The 18,794-nt window shown below is 42.1% G+C and overlaps 1 protein-coding gene across 2 annotated transcripts in view; it reads right to left on the bottom strand.

Moving 5' to 3' along the window:
* Positions 1–3,355: 3,355 nt before the first annotated feature.
* tshz3b (teashirt zinc finger homeobox 3b) overlaps positions 3,356–18,794 on the bottom strand; it is a 39,943-nt gene continuing 24,504 nt past the window's right edge. For both annotated transcript variants that reach the window (XM_070964382.1, XM_070964392.1), the window contains one exon: positions 3,356–8,717. In XM_070964382.1, the coding sequence (XP_070820483.1) occupies positions 5,062–8,717 (3,656 nt within the window). In that variant the 3' untranslated portion in view covers positions 3,356–5,061. The remainder of the gene's footprint in view (positions 8,718–18,794) is intronic.

Below are 18,794 nucleotides of genomic sequence, written 5' to 3'. Positions count from 1 at the left end.
TTTCCTCGAGCAGCAGGCACTGAAGGCATGGTGAAGGACATGCCACCAGCAGCCACAGCGGGATTTGAACTGGGACCTTCTAGCTGTGAGGCGACAGTGTTACCACTTGTGTTACCGTGCCACCTTGAATTGAATTTCAAGCTGTCTTCTTAATGTTTCTTTATTGAGACAATGCCACATGAGGAACAGCCTAGCCCACTGTTTGTTTGGGCTGTAAACAGGCAAGTATTGTATCAAGGTACGTTAACTATCCTCACTTACATTAACACCAGTAACCACAGACGTTGTCAAATCAACCAGGACTGAATTCTTCAAGATGATTATATTAAGTCAACCACCTTTTCCCCTTTTGTGTGGATTTGGGTGTAAATCATTATGATCTGCATAGATTTTAAAGGTGTTTCGATGAATTGAAGCTTTTTGAGTATAAATAGAAAACTGTTTCAAGAAATCTCTTCAGACAACGGTCAACCTGCAGGTCGTGACAGTCTTAAGTGGATCCATCTATTTACACAAATGCTATGTTTAAGTTTGTACTCTTGCTATGCATGGTTGCAAAGCTGAGATAATGTGATTCAAATAATGCAAACCATTTCAAGATACAATCGCAACAGGAAATACAACCAAGAGCAGCAACAAACAAAGTCAAGATGATCCAATCCATTAAAACATTTTGTTCAAAATATTAATAATTCAGAGAAGGCTGTTTTATCATTGCAAATTAGCCATGTTTTCTCCATTATTAATCTAGTAAGCACATATGTGTAGTGGTATTTTGTTCTCAAAATGGCTGCTGCACTCTGACCTTTCAGTTGACACCTGACTTGATTAATTAGGATCTTCTATTTCATCTGCACAAATGAAATATGGCCGATGAGAATCATTGCAAGGAATAGCTTTGTTGTCCCCAGTTGCACCTGATTGGGCAGATGACCAGTGCCTCGTATAGCCAATGAAATTCCAAACACGAGGATATGCTGCATCAGTGAGTAATTCACAGTCAAGGTATTCAGTACAAATAGGGAAATTACACGGGGTCTGGAATTATGAATATGGTAAATGGCCTCAAAATTAAGATATATAGCCTAAATATAAGTACAGATACCCAAAATAGGAATACAGAAGGCCTAAATATAGACTGGCTAAATATGAGTATAGCATGGATATTTATCTAGATATAGCAAATGGCCTTTTTTTTTTTTTTTTTTTTTTTTAAGAACACCTAGACAAAACATGATGTAAAATATTCATTTTCTGTGGTATTGCTATTAACTTTTATTGAACTTGGACTAGGGTAAAGCTTCATATTGTGGTCCCATTGTGTTGCAAAGCAAATAAGACCCAGATATAATCATCTGCAGGCATCTATTTGCAACAGAATATTCAGTCAAAAATCAAAACCTTCTACTCTAGTGTGTTCAGAGTTCTAGTACTCAGTGTTAGCAGCCCGCTGAGTCTGACTGTTTGGGGTACGCTTCAGAGTATTACATTTCAAAAGCAACAAATCCATGCATATTCTCCAAATAGTTAAAGAACAGCTAGCAATTTACTTTGGTTATACCTTGGATAGGCATTTTAGGCCAATTCAACAGAAATGAGAGGGAGGGGGAAAGCCATAAATGTTGGTGTTTTCCTCATCATTTGACTTCACTGGATGTAATCCATGGGGTTTTGCAATTAGGGGTACATTGAGATGCATAGTAAATGCATGCATGTTTCCCTGTGAGTATCTCTGTGTGTGTACACATCTCAGTGGTGATACCATTGTCTTCTGTATGCAAGTTTTGAACCTTAATAAGCCCTTGCCTCTGCTTACCGGATGTGAAGGCTGGGAAAGAGAAAATGGCTTTCTTACACTTCAATTTCACGCATATTTTCTTTGAGGCTAATGAGAGCCTTAAATATGGTGCCAGACTTCAGGCTGCACTGTTGAAGGCTGACATTTTCACACAAAGTGGCACCTTGTCACTGCGGATGAAGTCCTTATACCTGGCTCTTGAGAGGTGTGTGTGTGTGTGTGTGTGTGTGTGTGTGTGTGTGTGTGTGTGTGTGTGTGTGTGTGTGTGTGTGCGTGCGTGCGTGCGTGCGTGCGTACTGGCCTCATGTGAGTCTGTGTGAAGAAAAGAAGATCATTTGGTATCCTGGCTCATACAATTTAGAGTTGCTGTGTGTCTGTGTTGTGTGCAGGTGTGTGTATTTGCCCTTGCATGTGATGTTCTTTCAGCATAGTAACAACAGAACGGAGCAGAACAAGTGATGCATTTCAGGAACACACAGCACCGCCTCACTGGACTGTATTATGTATGTTTATGTGATGCACTTGTGTATTGTATGTGCAGATTTACATGTGTGTTGATAGTGTTTGTGCTAGTTGTTCAACATTTCCTTCTCTAGCAAATACCTACCTCTGTATTTTCATTCGCTTATTGAACCTATACTGATTCTTGTGCAGATCTTTGGCCAGAAAGCAGCTCTCACATATCTCTTCTTCGTGCAAGCTTCAACTCTTCACTTTATCTATATCATACTGTTGTGTAGCACATATCATCAAATTGATAGTGATGCAATTCCTATTTAATCACATCTCTGGACAGGCAAAATTATGAATAAATAAACACTTGAAAGGACCTGCTCATCTTGTCAGCATTGTTGTCATCTCCCATGAAGCCTAAACAAATATGCCTGCCAGGTTTCTTACCCTGCAGAGAGTAGTCACAAAATGGACGTTGGAGGTAATTATAGAGCTGCAGATATGGAAGGGGAACTTGTGTGTGCCTGTGAGTGTCTTTATTCTTTCATATCCTGTGTGGAAAGAGAAAGAAGGTGAGTATGGAGCTCATTTGCTCTCTGGTTCTTTGATTGCTCCACTGGCCCCTTACAATGAAAAAACAACTTTTTGTCATTTGATTGTTAACTGTTTCTGAGGCTGTTTTTTCTGTTGAAGGCTCAGTCTTATATGTGCAGTATAGGCCTAGTCTGTGCCACCAGGACAGCAGAAGAGGCTACTGGGAAAGCCCAACAATGAGGTGTCTGCATATGTGTGTGTGTGTGTGTGTGTGTGTGTGTGTGTGTGTGTGTGTGTGTGTGTGTGTGTGTGTGTGTGTGTGTGTGTGTGTGTCTGTGTGTGTGTGTGTGTGTGTGTGTGTGTGTGTGTGTGTGTGTGTGTGTGTGTGTGTGTGTGCGTGCATGTGTGTTTGTCTCCCACACGGCCCTGCTACTGCCACTCACTGTAAACTAGTCTGCAGCTCGTCACAGACAGACGCTGACACACTCCCAGTCTAATGTGCTCATTAGGGGCTGCACAGCACACATAATTGATAGCCATGACACAAGATGCACACACATTATTGCAAAAAACTGTTTCCTTTTTTTAATGCTGCAGTAGAAAACAAGGTTATATGAAGTCATATAATGGGGGTTCATTGTCAAGAACAACAACAACAGAAAACGATAGAACGAAATGAAAAAGACTAACGGCACAGAATGCATTACAGTATCTGTGCTGTTTACATGCCGATATTTTACACATAAGGATTTTTTTTTATTTCTCTACACTGGCAGCTGTCAGTTACTTCAGCAAATTAACTGCCAAAAATGTAGCAGAACTTGTCACTCAAGAGGTTAGTGTAACCATGGTTACCTTTCATATCCCAAAAAGATAAAGCTGCAGTGTGGAATCATGGCAGAGTTATTAGACAGAACAAAAAAATAGGACCAATCGAAAAGGCATTCAACAATATGAAACAACCAAGAGTGCTTATAAATAACAGTTTACATGTGAAATATCTTCATAAAGTAACATCTTTTTTGTACAACCTTTAATATCTTTTTAGTGTTCATACAGCGGCACATGTAGAGTAGTGTCTGGTAAAAAGAGTCTTTAACCCTTTGAGCACGAGTTGGGAATAAAAAGATTCACCTGTTGTCATCCTTTTGCTACCTATCTTTTCCATATCCCTTGATTAAATAACACATTTATAAAACTATTGTGCAAAACAATTATTTATGTCTTCATATACTGTGCACCAGCAGATAGTCATAATCCTTTTAAATTAAAAATATAGAAATGATGCATAATTTAGACAGGAATTAGTTAATATGTTTGTATATACATATTTTACACAGACCTGAATTAACATAGGTCCCTGATCGACCAAAGTAAAAGACTTCAGATTTGTTTTTTTTGTTTTTTACCACATAGCTACAATGCTTGTGTCAAGTCCTGCAAGCATCTCTCTGACAAATATTAAGCCCAAGATGTACACCTTGGAGTGAATAGATAATCTCCTTTTTAAAAAATGCTTTCATGTCTAGGATTAGACTCAACATACTGTATGACTAGGGAACAGGCATTGCACACACAATGCACGCATTGTCCATCTAATTTTCACAATAGCTTCAATAATTCCCAATCTCAAATCTTGAGTCAATAGTGTTTGGATCTTAGGTGTAGAAGTGCTTTGACGTACTCAGAGGGTTAAATTGTAAATGCTGGCTCCAGCACAAAAACAAAAAAAAAAAAAAAAAACAACAAGATAGAGCGAGTGGAACAATAAAACTAGAAAAGAAAAAACAAATCATGGAAAGTGCACCAGATTTAGTTATAAAATGTTTAACTAAACTGTTTCATTTATGCATGCAGCTTATCACACCCCAGTGATGCCAAAATATAAAGGACCTTAATTCCATTTACACGTTTCAAAATATGCACCACTTCATTTTAAAATCTCTTTTTTAAACCTTCATATAGTATATCTTATCCATCTTCCATCTATATCTTGCCCCAATCTGCACATTTAAAAAAAAAGTCACTATTCCTGTCCTGTCTTGGGCCAGAGTGAGTCTATCTCACACAGAAACAAAAGAAAAAACTGCTACAACACAAAATTTAAAACCATGTGCCAAAACTCAAAGCAGTAGTTGTATGTCATCTTTGTGCAGTTCCATCATGTCAATTATCCTTTCTTTTCTTTGAAAGAAATGTCAGTGAAATGCTTCAGAGAGACAGAGCAAGAGAGAGTGAGCCATTACAAAAGAATGCAGCATTGTCCACAGTCAGTGCTACTGTTTCTCCAGCTCACACACATACATGAGATGGTCCTCAGGGGACTTCCCATGAGTCTTGCTCAGGTGAAGCTTAACTGCATGCTTGCTTGCAAAAGTCCGGTTGCAGAGCTTGCACTGGTGCATGGCCCCACTGTCGTCATCATTGTCGGGGGAGGGTGATGGGGATTCAGTTGAGGGCAGAGAGGTGGTTAAGGATGAGGGCAGGGAGATGGGTAAGGGAGATGGTAGGGATGTGGGTAGAGAAGAGGGTAGAGGGTGGCTGGATGGATGAAGATTAGAAAGCAGTTTTTCAGATAGTCCTTTGGTGTGGCGTTGTTGATGATGTTGCTGCGATATCTGGCTGAGTAGCTGCTCCCCAGAAAGCTTGGCTAGATCTCGCAGACGAAAGCCCAAGTGAGATTCCAAGTGGCTGACATAGGTGGATGGTGAGCGTATCTGAGAGGCGCAGTCGCTGCAGAAGAATACTGGGTGGCCTGAATCCAAGTTTTTCAAGAACTTGGTGCCACCGGTTCTCCTCAACTGGTACTTGACATTAGCCAACCAGTGGGATATTGTAGTCATTGAGAGGCCAGTGAAACGGGAGATATGCATTCTCTCCTGTGGGCTCAAGTCTGACATCATGTACTTTCCATCACTTGTTTGTCTCAGACTGGAAGCAAACTGGGCTTGTAGGATGAGGAGGTGCTGAGGGTTCCAGTTGGACTGGCGGCCTTTACGTTTCTGGGCTGGTGAAACATCTTCTGTCTCCTCCTGTGTCACACCTTCAATGTCGGAGCGCTCGGACAGGCTGGTAGGTGTGGAGGACTTGGAGACAGCCTGACTCTCTGTCAGGTTCCTCAACATGTCAGAGATGTCTGACAATGCATTTTCTCTCAAAGGGGAGGTGGCCATAAAGGAAGCTACAGCAGCTGAGGCTTTGGTCATAGTGACAGTGGAGGAGGGAGAAATTGAGGACGGGGTGGAGGTGGTAGAAGAGAGAGCTGTTGAACCCAAAGAACCACTACCGCTATTTTTGTCAGCATTTTTGCCTTTGGTGAGATCAATGGGTTGGTCATTGTTTAGATGTGTCTGATAGAAGTAGCGGTCTAAGTGGTCATGACTGGGCTTTTTGGTCTGTGTTGGTGGGGTGGACGCTGCCACTGCTGCTTTCTCTGCCAGGCTGTTGCTCATCTTGAACAGCATGCTCATGGGGTCAAGGGAGGGCAGGGCAGGCTTAGCTGCCTTCCCCAGGTGGACGTTCATTACTGACTGCAGTGCGCTGAGAGGGTTGACAAATGGTTGTTCTGGAGGTGGATGGTCTGTGATGATAGCTGTACTGCCACACAGGGAGGCAGGCAGGGGGGACGTCACAGCAGTGGAATCCATTCCATTCTCCGCAGACTCCTTTATTGAAATATCCCCATTTGAATCTTTGTGATTGGCTCCACTTCCATCACCTACTACTTTTTCCACTCCACTTGTATTCTCAGGAGTTTTACTACAGCCTCCTGTTCTGTTTTCTTTGGGGGACTCTCCTCGTGCTGAGTCCCCAGCCTCACTGTTGCAAGGTGAGGGTGTGGTACGTCTCAGAGGAGATCCCCTCACAACAGCACTGGGCTCTCTCATTTTCTCCTCTACCTTGGCCACCTTCTCTGTCACTTTCTTGACCAGTTCCTCCATAGCATGGAAGTTATTTTTTGGCAGCGGAGAGGTCTGGCAGCTGGAAGGGGAGATCAGAGGCTGGCTCTTACCAGTGGGAGAGAGGATCTCCCCTCCAGGGAACATGTACTTAAGGGGAGAGCTTTTCCCGGAGTTGCCTAGAGACAGCTTCATTATGTTTGGAAGCTGGTAGGCAGCATGGATACTTGGATATCCACCCCAGCTTGGCGCCCCATTCTGGGCTTTGTTGATGGCTGAGGTCACTGTATTCTCTAAGGACTTCAGGATATCAAGACCCCCTTTTGGACTTTCGTCCAGATCCTCCTCAGTCAGATACGTGTATTTTGAAGAAATATCAAACTTCTCCTCAGCCTCCTCCTCACCCCCTGCCTTCTTCTCCTTGTTGATATTGTTACCATTATTGATGATGGGCTCTTTAGTGCATTCCTCCTCCTTCTCCTCCTTTTTTATGTCCACAACCATGGCAGTGGGGGAGATGCTGGTTGGAGGAGGCACAGGGGCAGGTGGAGGGGAGAAGGTTGTGGCTGCCAAGGGAACAGACTGGAACTTTTCTTCAGCTGTTGAATTGGATGTGGGTGCTGGGGTGGATGACTCTATAATTGGTTTGCCTTTCTTAATAGCAGAGTTTGTGACTTTAATAAAGTGTCCTGTCACCATCATGTGAGCGGTTAGCTCTTGCAGTGTGTCATGAGAACTGCCACACTCCATGCATTTGAGGATCTGTGACTTCCTGGATTCGAATTGCCAGGCATAGCTGGCACCGTTCTGGTGTCCATAGCGGTTGTTAGGTGTGATGTAAGGGTTGGTCACCTTCTGGAGTATGTCATTAGAGTCGTTGAGGGAGGTGGGCTTAGGTGTGGTGCCTCCATTAGAGTCAGGTGAGCTAGGGATGTCTAGGTCTATAGGGGCTCTCTTTCGAGCCGAGGAGATAATCTTAGCTGCCACTGGTGTAACAGGCTCTTTCAGAGGCACTTTCTGGTAGTGTTTCGTCTTGATCATATGGACACTTAGATCCTGAAGGGATTCAAAGGAGTGCCCACAGTACATGCACTTTAGGACTTTCTGTGCATCTTCCTTCCCCTCCATCTCAAGCAAGGAACGCTTTCTGGGTTTTGACCACCGTCTGGCACCTTCACCATCTGCCTCATGGTTATCATCGCGGTAGTGGCCTGTCTCATTCATGTGCACTGTGAGCTCTACCAGTGTATCGTAAGCCGCACTGCAGTCCTTACAGCGGAACTTGCTGGCACCAGTGAATATAGAGCCATACAGCTTGGAGCTCTGCCGGTACAGCTGGACCGTACTAAAGAGGTTGGGTTCTGTAGATGCTGTGGATACAGCCACTGTGGGATGTTGAACCAGACTCAGTCTGTGTTGGTGGTTCTGTGAAGCCTGCTGGAGGGTTTTAGCCATAGCTGTCTGATGCCAGTCATAGCTTCCACTTCCACAGCTACTGCTACTGCTGCTACTACTGCTGCTGCTGTGACTACGAGGGGGTTTTTCTGCAGGGGCCTGGCTCAGGTTCAGATTCAGTGTAGACCAATAGGAGTTGGTCAGGAAAGAGGTGTAAATGGCCTTCATCTTCTCCAGGCTGTCAGCCACAGACCCTGTTGTGGCTGACATGGCCTCTTCTCCACTTACTGGGGCAGCAGCGTTGGCAGCAGCCATCATGGCAGAGGAGGAAGACAGGCCATTTGAGGGGTCTTTAGAGAGTAGGACATCGTCCTCATTTTTAAGTGAGGAGCTCTCAAAGTCAGACATTCTGTCACTGGATTCACTCAGGTGAGACTCACTGTCCAGTTCCTGACCAGAGAAGTCAGCAGCATTAGGGGAGTCATGAAAGCCAGTGGATCCTGGCCTGTCCTTGAGAAGGAAGTCCTTGTCCTGACATAGGAACTTGGCAGTAGGCTCCTCACCTTCCTGACCTGACTCATCTCCATCCAGATCCTCATCCAAAAGGGCTGCTTCTTTCTCATCTTCAGGAACGTATGCTGCATAGGCAGAGACACAAAAAGACAGAGACAGATTTGTTAGCACCACAATGATAAATATAATGATGGAGATTCTCAGCTCTGTATTCCTGTTTCTTCACCAAGTAGGGAGTTGATAAAAATGCAAGATACTGGCACACAAACACTCTCTACAGGAAACAGAGCAACCATCCACTAACATTCACAGACAAAATATTTCCTCTCATTAACTGTTGCAGTAATTCTGTTCTAACTTTCCCCTTTTACACTGACATTGTTTTCAAATCGGATTCAAGTTGCCACCACCTCCCATTATCTCTCCACCCCCAGGTCTTTGTTCTGTACTGCAGAAAATCAGAGACAGCCAGAGAGAGAGAGAGAGATGGAGGATGGAAAGAGAAAGATGGAGGGAGGGAGGGGGGAAAATGTCTCTTCAAACAGAAGTTGCCACCTTATTCTTCTCAAGGGGCAACAGCTTGAAATTAAAACTAAATTTGAAATTAATGAAGCACATTCTGGCGGTGGCATTCGTTTCTGAAGTAATAAATTACTTGTATCAACCTCGGAGACAGCGGTTCCTGTCTGTCAATTAATATGTCTTACGCTTCTTCTGCAGACTCTAATGCATTCCCTAACAGACACACTCGCCATTTAAATTAAGCATGCATTTTCACTCATTACAGTGCTCAGCCCTCGCCTCCTCGTAAATAAAAATGAATGTATGTACGTTTGCCTGCAACAAATCTCTCCCCGCAAAACCCATTTGCTTCAATTACCAAAGATTAGAAAAAGTTTAGAGTTATTATTTACAGTTTAGCTTCAGGGAGTGGGCTTGAGGCTTTCAATTTATATTCAAATCCCTCTGGTTTAAGTATAATACAATGGAAATCATACAGAGAAAATATGTATCAAGACAAATCACAGTCTCGCCTCTTTGTACATCTATGAATGTTTTCTTTTGTTAATAAGTCTATCAAAAGGATAAAACAACATCAGATGAGAAATGCTGCATGCTCACACTTTGTGATTAAGGCTGGATTTCTGAATAACAATTGAAGCACACAGAGGCACATGCATACACAAACCTCTTGTTTTAGCAACCACACTGGCAAAGAGGATGAGCCTGTGTGTGTGAACGTCAATGGCCTTGTGCCTTGCATTCCTTTCTGAAACAGGCCATCACTCATTTAAGCTGGTATGTAAACACAGAGTAAGCCAGTCAGTGGGATGGGTGTGGCACGGAAGCACGTATTCAATCGTAATCTACCACTTCCAAAGACACACAAAGGCTAGATAAGTGAAAAAAAGGCTTAATTGTCTTACATCTACAATGGAAATGCACAGTAAAATTCCTTATTAACAACAGGAAGGAAAAAATATACACAAGGTAACAAGATTGAAAACAAAACTCCAAACTGCCTACAGTTTTGAGAAAATACAGTCTTGAAAACACCAGGAAATATAGGCTTCCAAAAGTAGCACCTACATAACCTGCCAACCATATCATACAACCAACTTCAGCTGTTGCAGACTCCTATCTAAGCACTGCAAGTTTTTTGTATGTGTGTATTTGTGTATGTTCTAGTACTGCATCAGTAGCAACACAGAGAAGAGTCTCTGTCATTGTCAGGCCACTGGTTGCCATCAGTGATGATACAAAACTGCCGTGGGACAAACATATGCACAGAGACACAGATATCCCAGAGCCCATCACACATCCCACACACAAACTGGCACACACACACCCACACACCAGTTGTACTGTAACTGCTGTAGTCTAACAACTCTTTGCCTTCAGGCAATTTCAGAAGCTTCCCTGTTGAACATGCAGTCTGCTCCAGCATTCAGTCTAACCAAAAGGATCCATATGAAACACTTGAAACACATCTTATATTAGATGCTGTTAGGTGCACATTCAAAAAATGCAGGGTCACATGACCCTGATCTACAATGCACAAGTTACTCTTGTTTGTCTGTTATTTTATTGAAGAACAACTATTTTAAAGCCTTGATGTTCCATTTTAGCTGCGTGTTTTAACATTTATGGATATCAAACACGCACACACTCGCCCTTTCTCAAAGCTTTCCCATCTCTCCCTATCTCTCTCTGTCTCTCTCTCTCCCCCACTCTGTCTCTGAGACACATCCACCCGCCCGCACATACGTGCAGCCGAGCAAACCCACATGTACATGCCATCTGTTCTGAATCAGCCAAAACGACAGCTGTTTAAGAGAACAATGCTCTGGCTGAGGAAACAGCCGAACACAGCAGCCCGACGCTCTCATCAAGGCCAAACATCAATGTGAAATCTCCTTTAAAACACAACGTATACACTCCACTTCAAATTAGCTGCCTTTGTGTGATAAGAGCATGGCGTGTATTTGTGTGTGTGGGTGCCCATCTGTGTACCTGCAAGTATGTGATATGTATAGAGACACATGGAGAGGATCAGGGAGAAAATAGTGTTTGCCAGCAAGACCGGTATGTGCTGAATGAAACCTTGGTGTGTAGGCTACATCCACCTACATGGAGCATGAAGCGCACGACTGATTTCTGGACTTGTTTAACGCAGAGGATGTTGAAATATGGAAACATTTTGACATTTAACAGGTACAGTGTTACAATAAAGTGATACAATGGCTTGCACTGAATATGCTGCAATGACAGTTTTGGTTCACCTCAGCTACCTGTACTGCTTTAGGACATCATAAAATAAGTACCCTGTTGATCGTACTTTCATCTCAATTTTAATAATGCCCTCATCACAATGTCTTTTTTTAGTGATGTGGTGTGTCACCATCCACCAAAAGCTTGCTGGCAATTGCAAGGGCCAGCTTTTGTGTTTTGTAATGTACACCAGTGGTTCCTAACCTTTTTTGTCTAACAGCACTGATGTGACTGTGTTCCCAATAAATGAATATTACCAGTATTAATTCTATAAAACAGATATTATTTCACACCCTATTCATACAAGATCCAGTCATACAGAAATTGTTGATTAGGCTTTGTCTCATTTTTCAGTAGGTTCAGTCAAGTTTACTTTTATACTACAACAACTTAGAGTGGATGTTTCAGCCCTTTACACTTCTAGCTATTTATCTGACCTCTCTGCCAGCCAAGCAGTTTTCACAAAATCTCGATCAGGTCTAATGATGAATGCAAAGCATTTTCTGTGTAGTCACACAGTCGTAGCTTTATTGGTTATTGTGATAAATTTACTGAATGAATACACAATCAACCTCACACCAATTTTGAATCATATTTATTTATTTTATAACCCTTTTATTACATTTCACTCTGCATTGTAGAGTGCAAGAGAGTGACTGTCCATTGTCCCCTCTCCATTGCTTTGGCCAAAACTTGGGACAACATGGTTTCACTGTGTTGATGTGTGAAGAGTGCAGGCTGGGAAAAAAGTCACTTTATACCTTATCCATTACTGCATTTATTGTTGCAGCTAATGCAGTCAAATAAAGCTGTGGCAGAATTTACAGTGCAAAGAGAAGAAGGACTAAGGAGGCATGAATAAATGTGGTGGAAGAAGAAGAGACTGAGGAGAGAGGAGGACGAGGAGGGAGGCCGGGTTTGGAAGGAAGTCAAGACCGGGGCCACACACACACTCACACACACACAAACATGAACATGCAGAGATGAGCCCTAAGGCCACTGGCTTAGGTCCAGGCTGTGAGGTTCAACATACTATAACCCCAGATACTGAGATAAATGGAGAAACCAATTCACACACACAAACATTAAGAAAAACTGCTGGAGTAGAAGAGGCCTGGGCCAGACACACCAGATATACAGGTCCTCTTTTAATTAGTAGAGGGAAGGAGAGAGAGAGAGAGAGAGAGAGAGAGAGAGAGAGAGAGAGAGAGAGAGAGAGAGAGTTCCAGATGAATTGTCAACAGGGCGGAAGAGGTGGTTTGATCTGATTCTTAGGCCAGGACAGATTGACAATTTTGAAACTGAGGCAAACACCACGGTTGTTTCTGGGAGAGCGAGAAGGGCTTGGAAATTATTCTTGACATCTGAACAAAACTACTGCCATTAAAGTGAATAATTCTAATAATAAACAGTCAAAAGGAAGTAAATGAAACTTTTTGATTCACTGTCATATCAAAATACTTGGAAAGATTATGAAGCTGAGATTCTGAACTACGTCCCTGTATTCCTGTCTGTGTGGAAAGTGAGGAAATACTTATGCACTCTGCAGATGTTATGATGTTAGGAAACAGTTTATCATGCTTATATAACCACTTAACAGCCCTATCAGACACACAGGCACGTCACAGTTGTCTGTTTACACTTCTGCTTGGACCATGCCGTTTCAATGTCTGTGTGTGTGTGTGTGTGTGTGTGTGTGTGTGTGTGTGTGTGTGTGTGTGTGGGAACGACAGAGAGGGGCAGCCACAGCCTGTCCACATCAGTCTCATGTAGGCCAGCATTTTATGTCGAAACAAAGCTGCAGACATTTGTAGGCCTGAGATGAAAGCAAGCCTTTTTTCTTTTGCACTTTATGTGTGCGTCTTTATACATATTTGTGTGTAACATGCACCCACCCCCTGCCATTCCCCACTTGATGAGATCCTATAATCTCCACCCTCACCTCCCTCCCTCTTTTCCATCCCTCCCCAATCACCAGTGCAACCCACGTTAATGAAGTTAATTGAATCTGAGATCGATAATGCTTAATTATTGTGATTTGACATACACAGACAAATTGGTGGGATGGCTTCTGTGTGTGTGTGTGTGTGTGTGTGTGTGTGTGTGTGTGTGTGTGTGTGTGTGTGTGTGTGTGTGTGCAGTGAGGGTGGTTAAAGGGGCATGGCTGTCTGCAGTGAGTGCCTCAGGATTGGTGAGGCATGCTATCGATCCCTAGAGGTGTTCGATCGACCCAGACGCCTGACGAATGTAGCTCTTCCTTCAACCAGCTCCATGACCGTCCAGACTTGTACCATTTTTACAGTATCATTGGAATATGATGCACTAATTACTTCTTCATTGGCATGCCATGTTGCTAGAAACGTCACAGCACATCACTATGAAATCTAGAAGGTGCCTGCGATAAACTAAAGTAATGTTGCAGTTACTATGGCTTTTATGCTTTTTTACCAACTAAATATTTTAATCTCATCTTACAAGCCTTAAAAGGCAAAAGTTCTGCCAATTAGAAGAAAATGAATAAGCATAAACTACATAGTAATAATCATATATATCTAGGGACATAAGTTGTTGCCATGTTGCCACCACAACCTTCAAGCTAACTATTGCTCGGGTAGACTATATCACAGAATATAAGATTTTATGTCATACTGTATCAATGTATATATCATGACATGACATGTTTTATTATTATTTTTTTATTAAAAAAAAAAATTTAAAGATAAAATATAAAATATTAGGGAGGAATGAGTTTCAGTCTAGCAAAATAAATACCAGACAAAATTACTTCATCAACTTCATACAAAAATAATAATAAAAAAAAATGTCCACAATACAAGCAAAGACATTAAAGGGGTAGATACCACAGTATGGCAAAATGTCTGCTGGTATCTAATGTTTTATGATCTCATGGTACGTATCGTTACAGTATATCTCAAACACCCTGAAGGCTAGATGCACAACATTTGTCAAATGGGGTATAGCAGCAATGCTAAATAATATGTATTTTTCACATATAGATATCACAAACCCTGTCACACTTTACGATAATTCAGTGTCCTGCTGTATCACTTTGTCTGCAAGCTACAACAGTGTTCTGTATTTGAGCCTTTGAAAAAACCTGAACGATGCACAAACACTGTTCAGGTGCCAAATGTTTTAAGTTATCAGGATAAAAGTCAAACTTTGGCAAAAAAAACATTAATAAAATAAAATAATATGCTAATGTAATAATAAAAATCATATTGATTAATGTATTGTGATTGATGGAGGTTTTTTGCACGCCATTTTTCAGGAAGAGGATGACTTTTTCTGAGCTTTTGCATCACGTGTAAAGGCATCACCCACTCACGTAGAGCAGAACGAACGTCATGTCAGAACTTCCACTGACAACGGCAGTTGTTCATCAGCCTGTATTATATGACAAAGGACACAAGTCATCCCCAGTTATTCCTTGTGTTTCCTATTTCCCTTGTCTCTCCTGCGCTCCCCTGTGTGTGTGTGTGTGTGTGTGTGTGTGTGTGTGTGTGTGTGTGTGTGTGTGTGTGTGTGTGTGTCCGTGTGTGTGTATCTATGTGGGCGAGGCGCTCCTCCCACTCTCCCAGCACAAATGGGATGTACCCAAAATCTCCTTTTCTTTTGTCGAGTGAGGAGGAGCGGAGCCATTGAGAGTCTCTCAATGGCTCTGAGGAGGAGGACGAAATCATCATTTATTCTGAAGAATGAGCTGACGCGAACCTATTTGAACCTCTTATTGTTGCACTATTACTATTAGTGTTGCAACTACCGCAAATTCATACTGCTGCCAGTATGAACAGCTTTAACGTGAAATATTCACAGGCGAGTATTTTATATTTTGTGTCATTTATTAATCACATTTGCGGTGTGTAAAGGCCTTTAGCTGCAGATGTTGTTGCAGCTGTAGATCTTTCTTTGTGATTAATACTGTACCTTTAAATAACATGGAAATAGTATGTGGAAATAAAAATCATAGCTATCAAACAGATCCTCTAAAAACTTGATTTTCACTACATATTTTGTATCATATTTCAGTGATGGCTGTTAGATACTTCTATTTGTTGTTAGCTGTATCCCTCTGAAATGTACTTTATATTTTTTTTCTCAGGTCTGTATCTACATGCACTCTATATGAGTTATTTTTATGTGGAACTAGCTCCATGCTGATAAGTGGTAATGAACAGCACGATAGTCCAAAATATGCAAAATGCCTTTCAAAAAGCTGAGATAATATTAGCATATACAGCACATACTGGCAGTGGTGTTAGCAAGCAGGAGAGGGAGGATGAGAGAGGGGAGATTAGATTTGGAGTGGCAACAGTTAGCGTGTCTGTCTGTGGCTGCAGCAGCGGCGCAACAGACTGAAATACTGCGATTATTCACAAACACATTCGCTGTTGTAGCATGACTGTGTATGTCCATAAATGTTGTGTGTGTGTGTGTGTGTGTGTGTGTGTGTGTGTGTGTGTGTGTGTGTGTGTGTGCGTGTGCCTCTGTGTGTCAGTGGTGTTAGTCTGGCTAATCATCTCCCCATGCCACTCAGCTGGGGAGCTGCTGACAATGTATTTACATGGTGCTGTTACAGAGCCAATACAAGAGTGTATGCCTGGGCTAGAGAGCTGCTGACACACTCACTCGTGTGTGTGTGTGTGTGTATGTGTGTGTGTGTGTGTGTGTGTGTGTGTGTGTGTGTGTGTGCTATAGTTATTTAACAAAATAGATATAGCTATGTGTGATGAGGGCGTTGTCTGAAAGCGACCATTTGGTTATTTATAAAGAAGAAAACAAAAGTGAAAAGCTGTGTACCAGCTAATTATCAAGTTGGTAATTTCACCTATGTCTGAGAGAGGTGAATATTTTACACCCTCACACACACACTCACAAAACCACACATCATCTCACACACACACATACACCCCCACACACACATACTTGTCATCAGTAGCATTGAGCCTCTACGTGACCTCGCTCTGACTGTAAAGCCACTTGCTAATTATGGAGGAGCTGTAAAAGAGAAGTGAAATGGCATAAAAACAAAGATTACTATCTAATTCAAAAGGACGATGAGAAATCAATCAAAAGGTGAACAAATAAAATTACTCATGTGACAAATGAAAAAAAAAAAAAAAAGAAGGCATGCTTATGAAGGTGATGAGTGTGCCAGAAACATGCATTCAGATGATCCTCCTCTGCTGTGTCACAGATGTCAAACATGCTATGAGGGGTGAAATAGTAACTTGGACAACACTCAACATGCTTTAGCTGCTAGAAACCACTTTCTCAGGTTCCGAGTATGCTGTGAGCACAATTAAAAAATAATTCTGAATTACTTTTTTACTGAATGCACTGACCGGTATGAGAACTGAGTATGAGCATTATAGACTCAATTTCATAATTTAGACTGCACATCATTAACAAGCTGTTAAATATTCTCAGTTTTAGAGTTTTGACATATTCTATGCTAGCCAAAAATTCAGTGCTTGAATTGAAATAAGAAAAGGTGAACTAGATGAACAATGAACTAGACCCCCATACTGTACAGTAGCTCACACAGCTTTGCCTCTTCTTGTGCTTAGTTTGAGCAGGAAACATGCTCAGCATTTACAAAGACTGCACTCCATTTGTTTGAAAGTGTGAAGTAATAGTATTCAGTTGTGAATGAGACATACTGTAGTGTTGTGTACTGGCACAGTTAAATTACTGAACAACATAATGCTAAATGTTAGCACAGGGCTTACTGCCACGGTGTGTGTGTGTGTGTGTGTGTGTGTGTGTGTGTGTGTGTGTGTGTGTGTGTGTGTGTTTCTCACAAGGACATTTAACCAGAGTGACATCCAAAATCTATGAAAATAAATAAAGTATATTGTCAAACAATCTTTTGCTCATGCTTATACTATTAGTGTACAAATGTTTCCTGTACATGAGCCTCTGCCTGTCCTTTGGTATTCAGGTAGCTTGCACTGAGCGGCCACACTCTCAAATCCCACAGGCCAACAGAGGGTCATGAGTACTCGTTCCAGGTATATGTGTGTGTGTGTGTGTGTGTGTGTGTGTGTGTGTGTGTGTGTGTGTGTGTGTGTGTGTGTGTGTGTGTGCGCGCAGAGGAAGAACCAGCGGGATGTGCAGTTAGCCAAGCAGAGCTGAGCAAGATCCATCATTTCCACCATCTCCCATTTGTTTCTCCTATCTGAACTCCCTCTGTCTTTACCTCCCACTCGTCCTCTGCTCTTCCTCTGTCTTACTGCCATTTTCTGCTCCTTTCATGTCTCCTTTCTCTCTCTCCTGCGTCCATCTCCTCCGGTCTGCCTCGCACACATGGGCTTGTTCTTTTCTCTTTCACTTTTACTAATTTGTGTCTTTGTTTTTTCTTTACTTTCCCTTTCATATATGTCACAGGTTTGACTTGCCACAACACAAGAAAATACTATAATGCACGCACTCAAATAATACATATAAGAGACACACAGACATTGCAAAGGAAAACGCAGCTGTGGCCACGACAGCCACAATTATGCAGTAATGTCAGTGTTTTTGCACTTTGAGCGAGATTTGCCAAAATAGAGAGTAAATGTCTATGTTTTCTAGTCCCTCACACACAAGCACACATGCACACTGTCAGAAAATACACACAGTCACACACTCTTTGCTGTGCAGTCTGGTTAGTTGCTGGGTATCTATTACCTGCCAGTCTGCTCTGATCTCTTTGGACAGCTCTGATCAAAAGATGTCATCCGACCTACTTGGCTGGGCTCGGTAGGGAAGTTAGCAAGGGGGAACGTTTGTGTACGTGTGTGCATGCATGTGTGTTTCGGAGTAAATCACACAGTGGTCTGGGTGTAAATAAAATGACAGGATCACTTTAAGGTCCTGTCAAGTAGGCAGGAGGCGATTATGATAACGCCCGCTCTGTTCCAACGCAAACGGGCACACTTAAATTCACTGGCCGCCGGAGCATAATATACATGATATAGCTCTTTTTCTGTCTCTTCCTGCCTGCCTCTCTGTGTTGTCTTTCTTTTCTTTGCTTTTTTCTCTATCTCTTGTGCTCTAATGCTTTTTTTTTTTTTTTTTGTACGTTATCACTTCTACAGGCCTGAGGTGCATCTGCTGAAAGCAAACATTACTCAGAGACACATTCAGGCCTTTAAATCTGTGTAAAGCAAGAAGGTGTATGTGCACCAAATCAACCTCTACACACACATTAACACTTACATGTAGGCATATACTAAAAACATCCTGCATCTAAAAATGAAATGCATATCCTCCACAAAGAAATAAAGAGAATTCCCCAAAATGAATTAGTAAAACAAACAAAAACACAGATGAAAAAGAGCAGTGGCAAAGCTCTGTCTAAGCAATAAAAGGTGTAAATTGTGAGGGGTTTTAAAGGAAAGAAAAACGGTTGGCAATAAAGC

Source organism: Chaetodon trifascialis, chromosome 1 (genome assembly GCF_039877785.1).
Source record: "Chaetodon trifascialis isolate fChaTrf1 chromosome 1, fChaTrf1.hap1, whole genome shotgun sequence".
NCBI lineage: Eukaryota > Metazoa > Chordata > Actinopteri > Chaetodontiformes > Chaetodontidae > Chaetodon > Chaetodon trifascialis.
This window is presented reverse-complemented; position numbering and strand designations above follow the sequence as displayed.